Below are 21,810 nucleotides of genomic sequence, written 5' to 3' on the forward strand. Positions count from 1 at the left end.
ATCGCCTGTGGCTGCCCCGCCTGCCTGGGAGCAGCGGGATGGATCTGCCGCAGGTGAGGCTGCCCCGAGGGGCCGCCATCCCTTGGCCACACCGCAGAGCAGGGGTGGCTCAGCTTTGTGGCACTGCGGAGCAGGAGCCCGTGGAGCAGACGGGGCTGAGGGCGGTGCTGGGCTCTGGGTCCCCAGGCTGGAAGCTCCCGGGGAGGGCGGCAGCTGGAGCAGGGCCTGGCTCAGGGTGGGCACGCAGCACTCGGTGTCAGTGAGCACAACAATCGGTGCTGCTCTCGGCGAGCTCTCGGGGCTCACTCTGAGACAGCTGTGATGGTTTCTAGCCCTGCTGTCCCCCCTGGACACACAGCCCTGCTGCAGCGGGGCTCAGCTGTTCAACAGCCACCGCCGGTTTGCATCTCGGGGGCTGGAGGGCTCCTGAAATCAGAACTGCTTTACCTTTCCCTGAGCTGTGGCTGGTGCTTCAAGAGCTGCTACAGGAGCAGCTGACCTGTCCTCTAGAAAACAAGGCAGAAGGGACGATAAGGGGAGCAAAAATCAGTATGAATGCTCCAAGGTGAGTGTGGACCTCAGGAGCTTTTCATCTGTGCACACTCCACATCATGCAGAATCATGTAGAAAAGGAACCATGCTCTGCTGTGGCTGCAGTTTATTTGGTGTATTTAGGTGTATTTCCTACTGGTGTAAGCTCCAACAGACACCTCTGGGTATGTCTAAAAGGGTGTTTGAAATCACACCAGTTTAGAAATCAAACCTAAATCAGTGACAAACTGATGAACCCAGCTGATCCCAGCTTGCACTGAAAAATGGAGGCTTGTGCTGCCTGTTGTTGGACTGAAGTAACTGAACTAGCTCAGATTTGCACTTGTGGAAGCCTGAATGCAAGTAAGACAAATAAACCCACCCTGAGTTACTGCTTGCTTCCTTTTACTTTTTGCCTTTTAGCCTGAAACAGGTTAAAAAGCCCACTGAAAGTATCTGACGTATTCTCATCTTTAAAACACAACTGATTTTCTCCAAAACATAACTTGCCAAATGTGACTATTTGATGATAAGACACTATGCAGAGTTGGCTATGAATGTTTATTAACATCACATGGAAATCTGTACTCCAGAGAAGACAAACACGAGGCTGTCACCATACCTACAGAGTCCAGGGAACCAATACAAGCTTTGTAGGCTTCTCCTTCGCAGCACTTGCATGGTTGATGTTCTTCTTTAAGTTTTCTTCCTCTACAGGGTCAGCTCAAATATCAACACCTTGTTAATGATTAACTGAAAAAACCCTTTAAGTTTAGTTAAGTTACTATTGATCTGGACTGAAAAGGCAGAAGATGACCAGGATGTGGGTTCTGACTTCCAAACACAGACGGTTCTGATGTGCACCAGCACCTCATGGCAGGGCCCAGAGCTGCAGCCCCTGCTCTCCAGTGCTGCACAGGTTACACCTCAGTTACTCAACCAATAATAAGCAAAATTCAAACCATTGCATGAACCAGTCATTCTTACAAGCACAGTCAAGGGCATCACAGTAAACAAAGGTTATGGTTCCAGAGACCCTGGGCCAAGAACACAATAAATACAGAGGTGGAGGAGCAGGAGGAGCACGGACGTGTCGGGCGCCGGGGTGGAGGAGGCAGTGGGAATCTGTATCACCAGAGGTGCAGCTTTTCCATCTGAGCCTCCAGAGCCCAGCAGCATTGTCTGACAAGAGGCACGAGGATGGAGCAGGAGTTTCATTCAGCCTGGCAACAGCATTTTCTCCTGCTTAATTCTTCCTTTGATTCTGGAAAACTTCAGCTGGCAGGATCTGCTCACCCACAGAACAGGCATTGTAAGGACAGAGTAAGGGCTTCAACACTCTGCTGCTGTTGTCGAGGGTTTCAGACTAAAGACCACAAATAATACTGTAAGTTGAGGCAAGTTTTATTTAGACTGTACAAACAGGGCCTTGGGGAAAAACACAGTGGCTTGATGTTGGGACCAGTTCTATGAATTAAGTGGAGTAAGAAATTAAAAAGGCACTAATCTTAAGAAAAGACACTCCGTATATTCTAAGAATATAATTCATTTAATACTGTTAATCTTATAGCACAGAAAATAAAACAAACTATGATCCCCAAAATAAAATTTAAAAGCTTACACTTAATATTATTGCCTGAAGATCATGGTCTTTAAATTACATATTGTGTTTAAAAGTTTACACAGTGAAGACTGTCTCAAATACAAGGCCACCTTTCCCACTGCAATAATTGTATCCTTGTCCCAAAATACACTTTAACACAAATAAACAGAAAATGACAACTATACAGGAACGCTTTCACTGGTCCCAAAAGGCAGTCTTTTAGGCAGGTCTCACTTTCAAATGCAGGTATTGAGGAAAATGCTTGAAGACTGGACTAAAAAACAAAGGCAGCCCACTCATTCCCAGGATGTTAATACAATATAAAAAATTACTTTACAGGCACATGAAATGGCACAAAGAATGCTGTTTTTCCCTTTACAAAAATAATGCTCGGGCTCTTCAGAGCCTCAACCCAAACAGGATATTCCCTTTTGTTTATTCTTTCCCAATTTGTAAACAATCATGAATTAAATAAGCGCTTATCCAGTGATGGACACTGATTAAAACAGTTTTCATTTAAACTTTCAGACTGGTCAGAGGCTTCAATGTCTATATACACATGTACACAGCAGGAGGAAGCCAAGCCTTTCGTGATAGTTGACTACTGTGGCACCAGCTCACTACACCAGTTCCAAAGCAAGGACAACTTTAATGGTGCATAGATTGAAGCCATCACTTGTAGGCTCTCATGCTTCATATCAAGGTTACCTTACACGCCCAAGAACACTGACACTGATAAGATTATCACTCAGGTTTAAGAGGTTTCAGAAAACGACAGCACACGTGTAAGCAAGCGACGAGCAATTGAGATTGCAGAGTCCTTCAAAGAGAAACACACACTGATCCAATGCAGTCTTTATATGAAAATACTTGTCTCATAGTAAAATAGCCAAGACACATTTTGAAGCGAGGTTACAATCAGCTTAGGCTGGTCAGTATGCTACATTGAAACCACATTTTACATACCTGAACCACACCGCTGCTACTTGGAGAAACACTGCTCACTCATGACCTAAAACCAGGTTCACAGAAATTCAAGAATTCTTGTCTTTGCATCAGATACCACTACACACAAATTTTGCATAGTTTTGAAGGTAAAGTACTTTGCTTTTCTGCAGTATTGGAACATAATTAAACCTAAAACAATGTTTGTGTTCAAAGCGTGCACCTTATTCAATGAGGGGATGAGTCAAGGTGTTTATTTCAGTGAAAAAAAAATCAGGTTAAAAGTTCTGTTCAAGATCTGAAATCTCACAGTATTTATTCACCACGCAAAGGAAGAATTCTACAATCAGTCTTCTGAAGAGCTGCCTGTAACTAGGTCAGGCCTGAAATAAGATTTCTCTGCAGCAGACTGAGTTTAGTGCAGTTTGTATTCAGAAGATGACTTTCAGTAGTACAATCTGTGTAGTAAACGTGCAGGTATTGTTGGGGCACAGGAAAAACATGACCTTCTTTAGTTAAGAGAACTGCATAGCTTTTCTTTGCAAGACAAAATGTCAATGCCTATTGTCAAGAATTACAGCACCAAACACTTCAGTCAATGCTACTCTACTTCACAGTTAATTTGGTAGTAAAATGCTCTACAAGAACTTCCAGACTGTCAGCCACTTGATCAATATTACAGAAAACAGTTAACAGATGAATGGAGAGACATTTTAAAACCTGGCATTTTGAATGGCTGCTTGTGAATGCCATTTCTGCAGTTCTTCAGTGCCTTCAATGGAGGATGTCATGGCACTCCCACATGAGCTACCAACAACATGCTTTTATTAGGATCAAGCAACACAAATCAACAAGAAAACATGCTGGAACTTAAGACAATCTTTATATCATTAGACATTTGTAAGATCTGGTGACATTCTGCAGGTGTTTGAAGTTTCTCATTTTGCTACAAACAACAGCCTACCAAAGCTGAAAAATGGGAGCTGCTGTTTTCCTGCCAGCTTCCACACTGGACATCTGCCTTAACCAGGCTCCTGAAAAGGGAGGTTTAGTAGCTGTATCTTTGCAGACATGTATTCTGTTAATTCAGTGTTCCATCATTTTGAAAAGAGCATTCCAGTTCACCTACAACACACATTTGAGGAAGGTGGCACAGGACTCCCCTGTGCCTGCCCTTTCACATCCTGCACCAGGCTCGGGCTGAGCACCCAGCTGCAGAACAATCACTGCAGGGAAAGAGAGCTTAGCAGGGAAAAGCTGCAGGAGAGGGAAGGAGCTACACGAGTAACAGACACCTCCTGACCTCCTCCAGCCCCAGCCTTATCCCATGGGAAGGCAGGCAGCTGATCCAATTGACCATTCTCTACAGGATGCTGGGAGGGGAGGGACCTGGGTCATATATAAAACACAGCCAATGCCTCAGGGAGGGTAAAAGAAAGATGTCAGCATGCAGAGGACTTGGGATGCAAGGAAAAAAAAAAGAAAGGGAAAAAGAAGATGAAAGCAGCTCTGGAAGAGAAGCACAGCAACACAGACACCCTGGTAAAAAGGTACTGAGTGTGTTTGAAAAGGAGCTTTTGATGGGCTGGGGCTGGTACAGCTAGGAAACTTTGGAGAGAGCAGGGAGCCTGCAGAGAAATGGATATAAAAGGTCTTTAAATGTTTAAATAAGAGGATTTTATCAGTATTTACCAAGTTCTTCTGTCCCACCCCTATCTCTCCTCATGGCAGTCTGATCTGTCTACCAAGTAACAGCTTGATGACAAGCACTTCTGTCCCAGTCAAACTACACTTTCAACACTGCAGAAGAGCTGCTTGTAGACCAGGCCAATGTGTTTCCCCTTAAAGCTCACTTTCTACAGTTAGTGCTTGCAAAAATCAACAGAAATGCATTAAATATGTCAAAACCAAGGTACAAGTACAACCTCCTCCTGGGTTTCCTTATAAATAAATGCCTCAGCTTCAATGCAGCTGAATCAATGGTTATTTGCATGTAACACACTGTTTCAGGAAGGTCAACAACAAGCTTAAGGGTTAACAGAAAAGAGCAGTGTCTAATACAACTGCTTAGAACACATAAGCTCCAATTATTGTCCTTTAAAGAAACCATCATTTTAAATGTACTACCTTAGCACAGGTAATTTCAAAACTAAATCTTCTTCAGTTCTAAAATTGCATTTTTGTTGTTGCTTTTTGTTGGACAGTAATGCACGAAATTGCTCGTTTGATCTAAGATTAGGGCTCTTCCTACTGAGCAAACCAGAAAAAAGTCCATGGAAGTCTCAACAGGAAAGGCTTCTTTCCCAAACCTCTCTGCTATATTCCGGTTCAGTCTTGTCCAGCTTAAGGCCCAAAACAGTTTTAAAAGTGAAACTAAATTCTGGATGATGTAACTATGGTCTGAAGGTCAGGCAGTGACTTCAGTTGTATGAATTCCAAATGTACATTAAAGGAACTGTCAAACTGCAGCAAGCTGGAAAACGGGCAATGCTAGCAATGTGCCATGAAGTCATCATCCCACCTCAAAGAATGCCAATGGTAGCCAGGAGAATGAAGCAGCAGTGAGAGGGGCAGGGGAGTCACTCGTTCTCCTCGGGGTTCTGAGGGTCGAACAGCTGCACGTGCGTGAAGGGGAAGAGCCCTTTCCTCCCGTTCACCTCTCCTTCCCACTGCCCGTTGATGTTCATCCTCGTCACCTTCACAATGTCCCCAACCTGCAGGAACACAAACACCTGGTCATGCATGGCTTCAACATCAGGAACAAAACACCTGGTCATGCATGGCTTCAATATCTCCAAACTGCAGGAACAAAACCACCTGATCATACATGGCTTCAGTATCTCCAACCAGGAACAAAACCACCTGATCATACATGGCTTCAGTATCTCCAACCTGCAGGAACAAAAACACCTGATCATGCATGGCTTCAGTATCTCCAACCAGGAACACAAACACCTGATCATACATGGCTTCAACATCTCTAACCAGGAACACAAACACCTGGTCATGCATGGCTTCAGTATCTCCAACCAGGAACAAAAACACCTGATCATGCACGGCTTCTCAGCTCTGATACAAACCAAATGAAGAACACAAGCCCATCACAGGAAAGAAATCTTGCCCTCTTCTTGGCAGAAGGATCAATTGAACAGTTACTTTTACTGAATTACAATACCAGCACTTTGTTGCCAAACATAATAATGCTGTCTGTGCTCTGAGACTCTTAATTGCATGTATATCTTTACAGATTACTGAACTACACCTCTTTTTATAGGAGAGCTTACAGCTTCATGCAACAGTATCTTTAGCTTAGATATAAAGTCACACCAGTAAAGCTACCATGGGTGATGAGTCACAACATCCTTTCAAAAGAGCACAGTGCTGGGACTGCTTTTAGCAGCAGCTGACTTAAAAGAAATGTAGTTTTTCAAAGAAAGATTCCTAAGGCAAAAAAACCCATTACTTGAAGCTCTAATTCTGATGATCACAGTCTAAGAACCTTCTGTAATTTCTAAAATAATGGTACACTTCAAAGTGAGGAAAAGCACTCTCAATTTTTTTTTTATTAGTAGTAGTAGGTGTAGATTCTAACTTTATTTGTGGTTCACATCTACTTCCTGTCAGAGCATTTGAAGCAGGAATGATGACATGTCAAGACTTTCCTACCATAACTATTCTCTTCCTATCTGGCAGTGGAAAATGAGAGAAGTCTAAGCCATGATCAAGCATGAAACAACAGCCCAAATGATGATAAATTACACTCTTACTGTTCAACAGCTGTATTGAATCTGGATCAGGACAATTTACAAAGTGAAATATCCAAATTGACAAGAAGCATTTAAGACAAGCTAAATCCTCACTCTTCAGAGATGCTTCTGGAGAGCTGAGCACGTGGTTTGTTACAGCAGCTCTCTGACTTTCCCCCTCCCTTCCTGTTTACTTATTTGACTCTATGTGGTAACTACAGTAAATATTAGAAAAGTGACATTAGCAGCTAGCAACTAATTTCACAGAAAGTAGAACCAGCCTATGACTAATGCCCAACAGTTCCTAAGTTTCTTTCCCAAACTCGGTGCAAGCTCTTTGTAACTGAGCCTCAGTTACCAAACTACTGCTGTGAAATTCAAAGGAAATAAACTTTAATCTTATTTAAGGAAAACACAGACATTGATACAGTATGTAAAGCAATTTGTCTGCATTTTCTAAACAGTATTGAAATTCAGACCAGATGCAGATAGGCCCTTAAACTTTTCAGGTGAGACCTGTTTATGTTAAAGAAAAAGCACCAAGTTTACAAAACAATGTGCATGTCACCAGATTATTTGAAGCCCATTTAACCCAGTTACCATCACCTGAACAGGTATTTTTGAAGATCACACAAAAGCAAGAACCCTTAAGTAAAATTTAAGATACTTAATAAACTCACTGGCAGTCAGTCACTCAGTGTTATGTCTCTTAAAATAAAATTAGTTGAACTTTGAAACTATTCTCAGAGATTTAAGCCTTATGTGTTGCTCTGCCTTCCCTCCTTTTTCTCCATTACTTTGGTTGTCTGTGTCCTGTCTGCTCCCCATATTTAAGACTGTCTCACTTGGAACAATTGTAATCTTGTGCTTTTGAGAGAGGAGAAAACCCTTTGAGCTCCCCTAAGTTCTTAGGATATAACTGAGGCCATATTATTTCTTAAATGGACATTTTTATATATGCTGCTCCTAAAATCATGCAGCCAGCATACAGAACTGAGCAGTTAAACACTGCATGTACACACAGAATTCAGAATTCACCCAAATGCCTTTCATCTCCCAGGGCCTGCTGCAGCATGCTCTGATTGAACATTTGCTAAAAAGCACAATTTGTCAGACTCCTCACTCCAGAAAGCTTTAAATAGTAACAAGATGACCTAAACAGGAACCTAGCAAATGTTTCTTTAGGAAAATGCTGATAAGATCTATAAATACTCAGTGTTACATTTGCTACATTTAAATAACCCTTGAAGACAGATCTAAGTTCCAAATTCTAGACCCAACCTGAGGAAGATGCAGCCAATATCACAACAGCTTAAAGCTAATGAGTTGTGTTTTCACTACACCATAAACCAAACCCACTCTGAAACCTTTAAATCTTAAAAATGATCTTTTGAATCAACAATGTGGACCTGCATTTTCTGAGTGTGACAATGAAGTTCTGTTCATGTGCTGTAGAGATCAATCCATTATTCATTCTGAAGCTCCAGAACAGAAATTCTTCAGCTTGGTTCTGAAAGCCTCACAGTGGGAATAGGTTTGGAAATCCTGGCTTCAGCTGAGTGAAAAGAATATTTAAAATATGTCTCCTATTGCATGGCAACAAACTGGCCTGTAGATTAAAGATGTGAAATGTCCTTTATGCTGCTGGGTGGGCAAAGCTGCTGCACACCAGCATCTGCCACTAAAGAGAGCTGGCTGACAAAAACACACTCCCATGTGCTGAGAGCCACTGGAATAGTAAATTAATTTGCAATGACTTTGAGAGGGCTTTTATTTAAATGAAAGCTGCTGAATATCCTCTTGTGCTATATTATTTTAAAAATATAGTTTAGTAAATTAAACAGCACGTTGAAATAAGATTTTTGGTGCAGGAACCTTGATTTCATGCTAACCTTACTCATGGATCTTACCTTATAGACCTTAATTTGAAAAATGCCTAGAAAAATCTGGTCAACTAGTGCCCCTATGTATTTTTCCCCAAGTGAAAGCATTATTTTGTAAATGCCTTTTAAAGCATGTTAATGCCATTAACATGGTCAGCTGAGGTGCAATCTCCCACTAGAATTATTTAACACACTATTTTTTTTTCAGAGAATGTTTTAAGCCAGTCAGAAGAATTGTCTTATGATTAGGCACAGGACAGAGTCAGGAGACCTGGTTCTATTCTCATCTCTGCCACAAACTTCCTGTATGACTCTGGACAGCTGATAGCCCTTATCTCAGATGAGGAGAGCACTTCCTTAGGCTCAGCATCTCCCAGCTCAGTTAATTCAGTTGGGAAGCACACCAGCATCACTGGAATGGAGTATCACTGCTGAAATGAGTAATGTTTCTGAAATGCAGCCATTTGGTTACACCCAGGTGATAAAAATCAAAATGTATTTTAGATAGCATCTTTCATTATGTCCCTGTTAGAGCATGAATTCAAAGCCCTGGGGAAACACAACTGTGGAACATGCCAGTCAGAAAGGTTACTTCATTACTCCAGACTCTCCCATACCTGCCTTCCATCTGATTCATACTCTGCAAAAGGTTTCCTGCAAGCCATTTTAGTCACCCAATTCAATGAGTTTTACAGATTTTCCAACAATTCTATGTTAATAGTTGGATGATAAAGTTGTGTAATATAAGTTTAAGGTGATAAAAATGCATTAATATTCTAAATCCTCATTTTAGCCCACTGGGTCAATGCTATAGCAAACATTGCTCTCTGCAATGTACAGGGTGCTAAATGTCAGTCATTATCCTAATTAGTGTCACAGCTCACTAACATTCACACTAAAACAGTTCCTCAGGCCAGCTGCCTGTCTGGAGGAGGACAAGGTCCAACCCAGAAAATACCTGGCACCCACTGTCCCCAAAGGGGACACAGGAGAGGCAGAGCTCAGCCACTCTGCACACAGGACAAGGGACACTGAAGGAGCTGCTGCTGGATTGGGAGATCCAAGAAAGCACCAGGCTAAAAGCACAACTTAATTACTTAATTATCCTTCACTTCTGATGTTGTGGGCCAGAACACACTTGATGCCCAAACTGCAGAATCAAACAGCTCAGAGGAAAAGCTCCATCCATTCCTGAGGCACGAAAGGAGGTTCAAGGGCAACACAGGAATGTGGAAGTGCTAGATGCAATTAATGTGGCCTCACCTAGGAACAGATTAAAACAAAGGAACTTTCCATTTCACCAAGAGCCAGGAAAACTGTGAGAGCAGGGGCTGCAGCATCAAAAAAGTGCTGCTTTTCATTGCAGGCTGTCTCCTTCCAGTCACTGTCCTGACTGTACAGAATTTGGAGAGTTCATTTTCAGTTCAACATTTATAGCAACTAAAGCTCCCTGATCAAAAATTCACACTACCCAAATATAAGATCAATACTTTGCTTAAAATCCAGACTTTGTGGGTTAGCTGCACTTTAATGTGTAACACAGCAAGGCTAAGTTTCCTTGGCTAAAGAAAAACACAATGCTTGTTGTCTACTGAAAGAAGTAGCCTAATTTCCTAATTAAGAAAGTTCCACTGCTAGCACATTTTGGCCTACTTGTCTCAGCTCTCCTTTGAAGAGGGAGAAAGTTAACTGTAACCTAATTGTAACAGGCTCAGGAGAAATATTGTAAGTCAGTTATATAATTATGGTGGATGGATATTTATTGCACCAAACATTTCAGTGACAGGTTAACTCTGTACTAGCAAACACACACATGTATGATTGCTACCTCACAAAAAGGCAAACTATAATGCTGGCACAAGTCTATAAAAAGCCAACAATAGTATAAAAATGTTTAAAAATAAAGTGCAACTCTTGTTTAAAAAAAGAATAAAATCTTTCATTCAGTAACACTGTTAAGTCTAGAGATGAACTCTCTAGACTTAGAACCACTGCTGGTCTCTGGAACCACTGCTGCCTTCAAAATTAACTCTGACATTTAAGAATCATTTTTTAAGCACAGCAGGTATAAATCTGGTGGCTGCTGCTGGTCTCCCACTGTCTGGCTCCTTACCCTATTTAATTCCACTTTATAAGTGAATACAGGATTTGTTGTTCATGTCCTGCTTACAGCTTGTCAGTTTGAAACAAGGCTTCATTAGCACACTATTTCTAATAGGCTGGCTATAGAATTACTGCAAGTTTTTAAAGGCTGGGAAACTTTCAGGTAGACTTTGCTGTTCTGTATCACAGTAACAATGCCAAAGAGACAAATCCATCACCTTCTTAAAGTGTAAATCCTTTGAACTTGGGATTGCCCTCCTGGTTTTCCCACAGCAAGCAGCAGGATGGAAAAACAGCAATGCAGAACCCTGTGGAGCAGAGTTGTGGTCCCAAAAAGCACAGGACACTGTAAGGCTGTCCTGCATCCCCCTTCCTGTGCAGCAGCAGAAAGGAAGGAAATTGCTGCTTGGCCAGAAACACACAAGTACAGAAACAGACCTGGCTCCTCGGCTGTTGAGCTCTTCGGTTAGGGGCTGGGTTTGGTGGTTTCTATTTTTGTTTTGTAGCTTGCTTGTTTTGTGGTTTGGGTGTTTTTAATGCAGAATTCATAATATTCTACACATCTTAGTAATGAAGTTAGTTGTAGTGAGAAGCTACAAACCTCAATCTGCAGAATTTAATGTTCATTAAAAACATGAAATCTGAACTGCCAAAGTAACTTAACCAACAAGAGCACATGTAAATGTTAGAAATACATGTAATTTTCTGTAGGCTTTACTAACTGCTCCCTGGTGCAGGGAGATGCACAAAATTCCATGTACCACCTGCTGTAAGCTTTGAGATAGTGTCTATACTTACAATTACCATTTTAGCCTCTAAACAGATTATAATTTAATTTTTCATTTTGGATAATAACACAATAGGATCAAGTCAACATTTATGCAATAGTAACTTCAAAAACACCAATATTGTTACCCAGAGAGGCTGTGAACATCCCTGGCAGTGTCCAAGGCCAGGCTGGACAGGGCTTGGATCCACCTGGGATAGTGGAAGGTGTCCCTGCCCATGGCAGGGGGTGGGATGAAATGAACTCTTAAGGTTCCATCCAACCCAAACCACTCTGTGATTCTGTATCATGTTAAATAAGCTTAGCCCAGCAAAAATAAATGCCCTATAGACTATCTTAGAGAAATAAAATTGTAGTTGCTCTTAAGCTGTCACACTTTTAAATTCACCTGTTGAATTAATCTTTATCCAGTCTATCAGATCTCATTTCAGATTTTCTGTAGAACAGTCACTTGGTCACTTACATTTTCCATGTAAGAAATTAAAAAAAAAAAAAAAAACTGAAAAAAAACTTGCTTAAGAAACAAACTTCTCTCTAACAGGCTATAAATTCTTACCTTTTCTTAAAGAAAACTCTGCCAGCTCTGTAAACAATAATGGTGTACAATGGAACCACTGGACTTGCAGGCAGGGAGCTTGTCCCATTTTCAAGCTGAACCAAGAAGAATGACAGTGCTCCACTTAAAAGGAAGCTGAGCAGATTACTGTGCCATGCCTTTATTTACTCCAGATGCTCTTCTCTTCCTTTTTAGTACTGTCTGTGTGCTGACCACACAAGGCTCCAGCCAGCAAACAGATATTTTGCTTTCACATTGCTTTATCAGTTGAAATTGGTTGCACAATCAGTAATTACACTCCCAAGGTGCAGCAGCTGAGCAGCCACTCAGGGCACCCCTATTCTGAGGAGGACAACTGTCAAATAATATTTTTATCAAAGAACACCATTAACTTTCTTCCCCAAAACAGTCCCATGACCTGTTTTTTGTCTAACACCACTTTCAGTGGTCTTACAAAACAGAAGTTTCAAATGGTTCAGTTTATTTAGTAATGTGTAGAGCTCTCAGAGGGCTGGGATTAAATATTTAATCAGGGTCCTGCAGGGGGTTGGCAAACTAAAAGAAAATAATGAAAAGAAACTGAATTATTTTTTTCTTTAAGCATAGCCCATGTGACAAAAAAAAAAAATACTGCTGTAATGAAGCTGCTGAAGTTCCCTGTGCATGGATAGATATGGAGAAACTGCAATCTCTGATTTCAATGAAAATGCAGAGCAGCTCCCAGAATTCTGCTTCTGAAGCCTCTTGAGAAGGCACAGTGAGGATGAGGTGCACTGGCACAGAAAACAGACACAAAAACATGAGGCAGTAAGTGATTAGAGGGTGAGAAGAATCTCTCAAACAAAACTTGAGTAATTTGAAGGTTCAAACCAAGTCAAAGCTATTTGTTGGCCAGAGAAAGAATCCTGCTGGTGTCCTAGGGGAGCTGAACTGATGGGGTTAACTGGGTCACTTACAGGGCAAGTCAGAAACGTCTTCATGTAAGGACCAACTCTCCAAGGGGTTCTGCTCCCTGAAGTCATTCCATGACACATTGATAGCACAACAAAATCAATCTCTTGCCTTGCTCTGCTTGCAGAAGCATGAGTAGTTTTGGCAGGAATTTTCTGTACAGTGCAGTTGGCAGTGAATTTACACTTTGTTCTATGGTAATTTTTCACACACTGTTCACAAATAACAAGCTGCTAGATTTCACAAGACAAAGAAATTCCAGTGATTCATATTTAACTTTTAACCCCACAAGAGTAACCTTAGAAGTGTTACAAATACAGGAGTAAAGCAATTAGGGTGAGCACTCTGAAAAATGGGAAGTCACAAATATAACCTTCCAAATTTCAGTCAAAAGTAGCAGCCATAGGTAACAGCTTTAACCTGCAAAGTAACTGAGCAAAAACAACAGGAAAGGTTCTAAAGTATTTTAAAAACCATTATTATTTTACTTGCTAAAATGTTGCTGCTTTCTATGCTTGTTTGCTTGCACTTGTGCCTGGAAGTACTGCAGCATGCTCAAATTTCAGTTTTTCCAGGTGAGATATTTTTGAATTACAGGTTAATTAGCCTTCAGTATAATCTAAATGTAAAAGTAACAGTCTTCTGGATATAGCTTTGAAAAACAAGTTCCAATCAATCATTGTTCCAGTATGATATGAATTCTTTACTATTTACAGAACAACACTCTAAAGTTTTACAAGGTATCTCTAATAAAAATAAAATTAAAAATGCAATAGCAAGCACAAAAACTTGCAGCACTTTAGAGGTTACACTACACTCCTCATCCCCAGTTTAGGTGTTAAGGTTTCTTAAATTCCACTTTTGAAAAACAAAGCAAAAGGGACTAGAATGTCTGATGTATTCTGCCCAGACTGAAGATCAATCAGCACAAGGTCTTTAATTGCATCTCACAGCTGAGGATCAGAAACACCAAGTGTAGCAGCCAGCAACCTTTACCTTTCTCTGGAGGGTGCCACTGCCAGCTCTTAGCCTGCAACTCTACAATGATTAAGGCAACATCTCTTTCCTGCCCCAGGATTAGGTGAAGAAGCAAAGCCATTCTCTCACTAACATTCTTCAGCATGGGTACACTCTTCAGCATGTTACCCTTGTAACATCTGCACAGTTGAACAAGCAAGCAGGGAGGCAAAATACAGGTCTAAAGTTATTTACTAGGTCACTTTTCTCAAAGGAAGTGGTAGAGATGAAGCAATTCTGGTGGATGTTTCTTCAGAATGTAACCTAACTTCTCAGTCCCTCGACATAAACCAGCAGACTCCACATGAAGTCACCACAACAATTTTTAGTTTCTTCCTTCACAAGGCAATTGAAAACTCTGAGACTGGAGGACACACTTACCTCTAATGCCAGCGCAGTCTTGTCATAAGCACAGGGAACTCTCTTTTGGACAGCTTTGGCATAGACTGGTCCGTTCTGTGTGGATGGCAGAGGGTTGATCACAGCTCCAGGCGTGCTGGACGCCGAGGGCAGGGGAGTTGCGGTCTGCGGCTGCGCGTACGCGTGGGCAGGTTCTGGGATGCCGTAGCTGTTGGAATTCCTGTTCCCGTGCTTCCCCACTGAGGGTCTGCCCAGCTTTTCCACATAAGGAACAGGGATCATCCCAATCCGACCCTCCTTGTTTCTGGCACTCCACCACTGTTCCTCTGGCTTCTCCACGATTGCCAGCAGCTCTCCCTTCTTGAAGGGCAGATCCTCGGCGTCGTTGCCGTGGAAGTCGTAGAGAGTCTTAACGTACTCCAGGTTCTCCTCTGCAGGGGGCATGGCAGGGGCAGATCCAGATCCCATGGGGGGGCTGGGGTACCTGAGGGTGGGGAAAAGGAAAGCTGTTGGTTTGTGTTTCCAGGAACAAAGCCAAGTGCCAGGTCTGCAGTGGGAACATCAGCTAGAGAAGAGTTGCTTGGATTTGTAACAAAATCATTGCTTGGTGGCACTGTGAGGAATTTAATGAGCAACTCACACTTCTCAAATAATGACTTAAATACCCAAAGTAGCTTCCCCAGAAGCCAAATATAATCTATCATGGGATGCAGAAAACTGGGAGAAATAATGCAAAAATCTTCATCCACCTGTTCTGGACTGTCGTGAAAATCTTAGAGTCAAATTAATTCTATAGCTTAAGTTATGAGAGTAATGATACAGAAAACCAAATTAAGACTGTTTGGGTGATTGAGGTGGAAGGGCAACACATAAAAATGTAGCTGAGAATCTCTCCAAGAGTCCTGTGTTACTTCCAAAGTCATCCAAGTAATTTTGTTTTTAACTTCAGCATCCACTCTAAAGAATTCAGTGAGTGAATGCTAGACTTGAAGCAGTGTAGAGGAAAAAGGGAACAGAAGTAAGATGGTATGACATAAAAACTGTATGAAATACTTGCATCCACTGATAAGAAGGAACTAGGGAAAAAAACCCAGCAAGCCTTCCATAAATATTCCTTTGCCTATTAACCATATTATCTATAATTTATTTACATAATTATTACTATGTCCATAATTTGTCAAATACACTCACTTTGTTGTCTGTGTTAATATATAAGATTGTCCATCAAATGAGAATGCTTTCACTATTTTCATCATAAATGTCACCCATTTTATTCAGAGCAGCTGTCAAAAAGCCTCAGTGGATATAGGCCACAGCAGATAGTTATTATCTAAGCTATGGGAGCAAGAATGCATGTCATTAGCCTACTTCAATTCTCTTCTGCTACTTGCAAAACACCATGGAAGTCAAATCCCTGTGATTTCTGCAAGATCTGCCAGAAGCCCTGAAGATAACGATATTCCATCTTTCAGACACCCTGCTGCAGCCACGGCAGGGGGACAGAGGGAACCCCTCAGGAGCATTGCTCTGCATCAGGAAGAGCTCAGGAACATCAGCAGGGATGGTCAGAGCTCACTACTAGAGATGCAAAAAAACAAAGTTTAAAATGGTCCATTTAGAGCTGTTTTAAAAGTTTAAGATGTCATCTCCAAGATCCAGAAGTACTGAAGAGCTCTATATAGAAACCACCTTTCAGACTGTACTTTGTGAAATTAAAAGAATGAACAGCTTTCAAAAGCACGAGCATCTGTGCCCAGGAAAATGCCAGAGAAATAAGAATTAACATAACAGTTCTGAAGCACATACCCCTGTTCTAAATGTAGTTGGTTAAAAATAAAAATCCCAAAAATCTGGGAATGCTACCTTTCATCCTCCCTCTTGCAGCAGGAAGCCTCCTTTGCACAGCATTTAAAACCATCAACCATATAACTGAATTTCTAAGATTTCTGATTTTTCAAAGTCATGCTAAGTTGATCCCATTTGTAGCTCTATTAAAAAGTCAATTCACTGCAGGTTAGGTCCCATTTGTCTCTGTGCTGAGAGAACAATATGCAACCAAAACCTTGAAAATAAGGTGGCACTGAAATGCTCACAGAACATTTCACACAGGACTCCTCACAAATACCAAGTGTGCAAGTGCAATCAGCTCTAAGTTCTCAAGTGTTCTGAGAAAGCCAAGCCAGTCATGGCCATAAATGATTAAGAACAAATTATTGCATCCAGAAAGGTTCAGGAATATCCAGGTTGGAGAGCAGATGTAAGCATGAAGATTGCTTCAGCATTTTTCCTTCCCAACTCTCCACAAGTTTAAGCATGCATGTAACACTGGGCAGCTCCATTCCTGCAATGGTGGAAATGATTTTTTTTTCATCTACCCATCTCTCTAGCCACAATCACTACCAAAGGCTGCCAGCAGCTTGCAGGGCTCCTGAAGGTTGTGCTTGCTGTCACATCCTGCCCATCACTTGACAGCTTTCAGAATGACTTTTGAACACTTGAGTTTTTCAACTTGACAAGCTATTGTCAATCTTTGACAAGTGACTGTCATTAAGCACTGGTCCATGCCAAGGTTCAATTGTGATTATAAACCTCAAAGTTATTCTTCCCTCCTAAGAGCTTGCTAATCTGCAAAACATAATAAGATATTAAAATGCAGACTTCAGAAGTGAACCAATTTGGATTTATTTTTTTAATATGTCACTACTTTTCTCTTATTTAATTTAATTTCATTCTATCCAGGAAGCCCTAAAGTTTTGACAAAAGATACTGAGAAAGGTTTTATTAATTAAAAGCAAGGAATGTGTTCTAGGGTTCTTCATAAGCAGTTCACTGATGCATGTTGCAGGTATGTCCCATGCTGGGACCAGGACAAAGAAGGAGCTCACAGCCAAGTCACATTTTCCCATCTCCTAAAACAGCATTTCTCAGTGACGCGTATGGTGTATGCACATATAGATGAACAGTGCCATGAGCAAACTGTGAGAAATAAGTGTTTCCCTTTTTTTTCGTGTAGAAATGCCACTCTAGAAGTTTGGGAAATGCTGCCCTAGAATGTATTAATGCTGACTTAACAGGGCAAAGCAGTCTAATCACATAAAAGCCAGCTCTATTGTAATCAGTGTGGGTGCAGGGGTAGACAGCAAACTAAGCTCACAGGCTGTACTTCCATCAGGGAGAGGACTGGTGAACCAGCTTCTCAACCATCCTTGGAACCGAGACAATGCCAGAAGAAAAGGGTAACACAAAAAGGGTGACGTGCGGCCACACCCTCTCTCAAAGCAATTACAGCCCGTGCAGAGGTACATGGAACCTCCACGCACAAGGTCAGCACAGGCACCGTGGATGATTTGACTGAAAGAGCAACACTTTCAATTGTCGGCGAGGTCCAGACAGTTAAGAAGGCCCAGTGTTAGAAACGAATTTATTAGTATTTATTCACAGCATCTACACGCAGCGCCAGGCTCGGAGCTACTGGGCTGGCCTGTGACACCGCCCCCGGTCGCACCTCGGGCGCCACTCGGGCACAGGTGGCGGAGGGTGTGGCGGGGGCGACACTCACCTGGGCGCGGGCTCGATCAGGGTGGTGGTGTCCAGGTAGTGGATCTTGTAGAACTCCAGCAGGGCGGGCAGGTGCTCGAACTCCTGATCGCCGATCTTAAAGCGGCGGTTGGGCAGGGAGTTGATGATGTAGTGGGAGACGCGGGAGTTCTCGGACACCGAGAGCACGTAGTCCCCGGGGCAGGTGGACGAGTCCCGCACCAGGAACATGCCGTGCCGCTGCCCCTGCAGCCGCGTCTGCGCCTCCGCCCGGGACACCGGGCCCACGTACCAGCTGGAGCGGTCCGACGAATCGAAACGAGCGGCGGAGGACATGGCTCCGGGCGGGGAAGGGGAAGGAAAGGGAGGAAGGGAGGTGAGGAGCCCGAAGGCCCAGGCGGAGGAAGAGACCCGGAGGAGGCCTGGGCAGAGAGGCCTGGGAGGTGGAGCGGGCTGGGGGCGAGGGGGAAGCGGCTCGTGCCTAGCCCGGGGGAAAGGAAACCCAGGGGAAGGGGGATCGGGGAGAAGGAAGCTCCGCGCCGCTGGCGGCGAAGGGCCGAGCGGCGGCTGGGGTGGGGCTGGCCAGACGCGGCGCGCAGGGCCCCCGAGTCTCCCTCAGCGGCGGGGTGTGCAGGGCATCCTTCCCGCCTCTCTCAGGCCTGCCGCCGGCCCGGCCAGGCGAGTGACGAAGAGCGGCGGCGGCCGGCACGGCCAGGCGGCCCGGGAAGGCGGCGAGCGGAGCCGGCTCGGCTCGGGGCGGGACGGAGAGGCAGAAGCGCCGGGCGCCGCGTCCTCCTCCCGCGGGTTCCTCCCCTCGCGAGCCGAGCTCCAAAATGGCGGCTGCGCCGGCCGCGCGAACCTCCGAGACACCGCCCCGCGCACGCGCCATGGCGGCGGCGGCAGCGCGGGGCCGCGCCCGCCTCAGGGGCCGGGCGGAGGCGGGCGGCGGGGCTGGCCCGGGGGTTCGTGCCCCGGCGCCCCTCCCTGGAGTCCGGGGGTGCGGGAGAGCCGCCTCTTCCCCGTTTCTCCGCGCGAGTCACTCCTGCCGTCCCCGGTGCACCCCCGGTCAGTGCGGTGAGTGAGGCGGGGGTGACCGCATTGAGGGAGCATTGAGGGAGCCCTGCCCTGTGAGGGGATGCGGCAGGCGCGCTCTGACACGGGTCACCCCCAGAAACTCCCCAGCCCTTGGCCTTAAGGTATCTGAGGGGGACCCTTCATCTTGTCCCCTCGGTGCCGCCCAGCCCCAGGCTCTGCTCCCCGGGGCTGCCTCGGGCCGCTCTCACTACTCCTGCATCTGAGGGGTGCCAGCACCCTAACCCCAGGCGGTTTGCAGACAGACACCACCTCCCCTGAGGTTTTGCTGCTTTTTACTAGTTAATTAATTTTCTTTTAAGGAACAAAACGGCCCGCTGCGATAATCATCTCTGATCTCCAGATAATTTCCTACGTGCTCTAAGGGGCCGTTTCCTGCCTCTTCATAGCCCTGTTCCCAGATAACGGGGTCAGAGCCCGGCGTGGCCCAGGCGGGACGGACGATGGTGCCGCAGCCGCTGAAGAGGAAGGAAGCCCCGGAAAGGACTCAGCAGGGCCCGGGGGCAGCGCTTGGCACACGGTGCGGATGAGCTGTTTGAATTTGAGCTTGGCGCCGGGAGCCCTGACTCAGTGCCGGGGCTCTGTCCAGCCGCACTGGGCAAGGGCGCGACAGAAGAACGGCGCTGCTCCCCGGAGGTGTAGAAACCTCTGCAAATGGTGTGATTTTAGCTCAGTCTTGTGACTTCGTTTAATTTGTGCTTCTGGTATTCGTTTTGCTTCAGGGCTGGCAACGTGAAATGAAGCAGCGCTTGAAAGAAAAAAAAAAATCCAGTTTAAATGAGAAATAGATTTAAGATGTCTGTCTTGAAGCCCTTAACTGGACTGTTGTGCAGTGTTATTGCAGCTTTGCTGTCTTTATTTCATGCTCTTTTCCAAAAGTTCAGTCATTACTCAGTCATTTTTTTGCTCTTTGTTCCTCATCCTGCGTTGGCAGCCAGTGCCAGCTGAGGTGTCTGGATTGGAACATATGGGCTCTGTCTCTGCAGGCATTTAGCAGAGTCCAAATGATCTAAAATGGAAGACTTCTCCAGTGTCGTTTTAGGCAAAACCATCCAGGAAAAGTCTCATCATTAAGATGAAACGATCTTAAAGCAGTCCCTAAATCCATGTGCAGGTATCATTTTACTAGCTGCTGACATCCAGCCATCTCCTGGGTGGAAAACAACAGCTGTTAGTCATGTACAGCAGAACAGTGACCTAGAGATGAATAATTGCATCTGAAAAGTCACATCTATGCAAAAAAAAATTCATCCATTACTAGGAAATCTTACTTACTAGGAAATCTTACTTAGTAGCTATACCTCTGATCCATTCCTCCTGGTTTGAGTGCTTGTATCTGCCAGTAAGTCAGTTTTAAACACCTGTAGTCAGGCTACAATACAAAATGAAGGTTATGATGTTTTCTTGTGTCATTTGAACAGATCTGGCTTGCTTTCTGTCTGACCATGGCCAAAATACAGACCAAAATATAGCAATTGGACTTGCAATAATATGCTAAATAATGTTTAAAAATAATTACAAAAGCTGTAAGTTTGCAGCAGATTTAATTACTCATAGTATATAAAAAGGAAATAAAAATTCCTGCTGCTTCATTTGATTGAATTGCAATTTTTGTTAAAATAAAAACCAATAATACATAGTGATTTTGCCTCCATTTTGTAGAGATAATACAAGAATCTCAAAATAGTTGGAACTTGTCAGAAATAGGTAGTATTAATTATAAACCAGTTTTTGTGCTGGACTGCTGCTGAAGAACCAGCACTTCCACCTTCCCACCCAGAGAGGATTCTAAGGCATGGAGAGGTTTTCAGTTTGAATGAATTTTTAAATTAGATGTTCTGAACTTGTATTGTGTGATGTGTGCATCCTTTAAGTAATTCCCTCCTCAATTTTAGCAATTGTGGTTAAACTAAACCAGGTATTTTAGGTAAAAGATCCCACATTCTGCTTCCATATGAGAAAAAGGTGATTTGTTCATCATGAATGTTTTCTGATAAGACTGGGCTCCAACTCCCTAGACTACAGCAAATCATCTCAGGTGTATTACACCCCTACAGATGCATTTGGTTTAGGAAGAATGGATGCATGTCTGGTACCACTTTACCCTTTTAGCACATATAAAAACCTTTGTTCTCTCTGACTTTACCTGTTGGCAGCTGAGCAGGGCCAGTTCTGATGCAGTGGAGGAGATGGGGAGCTCCAAAGTGCATCAGCTGCCCATGAAACAAACCTCAGCTGGCAGAATATTCCCTTGAGAAGGCCCTGCACCTCTTTCCTGTGCCCAGCTGTTCCTTCTTCCCTTCACCAGAAGCTTTTGATCCCATCAGTTGGGCTGAGTGCCAAATAAATTGTACATGTGGCTCATCCCTAAGTAAAAAGTAAATTTCTGTCAAGGGGACAGAATAAAAATCCTTATTTTGTTTCAAATCAAGTACTGGCTATGCTTCCAATGCAAAATTAACAACCATAATTTAAACTAGGAGGGAAATGGGAAAGGATCTGTTGGATTTGGAAGTAGACAGCTGGAGAAGAAATACAGTAGTGAAAGCAGTTATGAAACAAAACTGAAGCAATCACAATCACTTCTGCAAATGTGGAAGCCTGAAATACTTCAGGATACAAGTCCACTAATTACAAATCTGGCAAATATGCCTGTACAGCTTTACCTCTGTGCTGGCAGGAAATAGGAAAATAGATCA

General features: G+C 43.6%; 1 protein-coding gene across 1 annotated transcript; it reads right to left on the minus strand.

The window, feature by feature from the left end:
* Nucleotides 1-1,073: 1,073 nt before the first annotated feature.
* Nucleotides 1,074-18,638, minus strand: CRKL (CRK like proto-oncogene, adaptor protein). The gene is made up of 3 exons (XM_063173520.1): nucleotides 18,042-18,638; nucleotides 14,504-14,966; nucleotides 1,074-5,793 (listed from the first exon to the last, which is right to left on the minus strand). Exons 1-3 carry the CDS (start codon nucleotides 18,353-18,355, stop codon nucleotides 5,659-5,661), a joined length of 912 nt encoding a protein of 303 aa, XP_063029590.1. The 5' UTR covers nucleotides 18,356-18,638; the 3' UTR covers nucleotides 1,074-5,658.
* Between the last annotated feature and the right edge of the window lie 3,172 nt (nucleotides 18,639-21,810).

Source organism: Melospiza melodia, chromosome 20 (genome assembly GCF_035770615.1).
Source record: "Melospiza melodia melodia isolate bMelMel2 chromosome 20, bMelMel2.pri, whole genome shotgun sequence".
NCBI classification, from domain to species: domain Eukaryota; kingdom Metazoa; phylum Chordata; class Aves; order Passeriformes; family Passerellidae; genus Melospiza; species Melospiza melodia.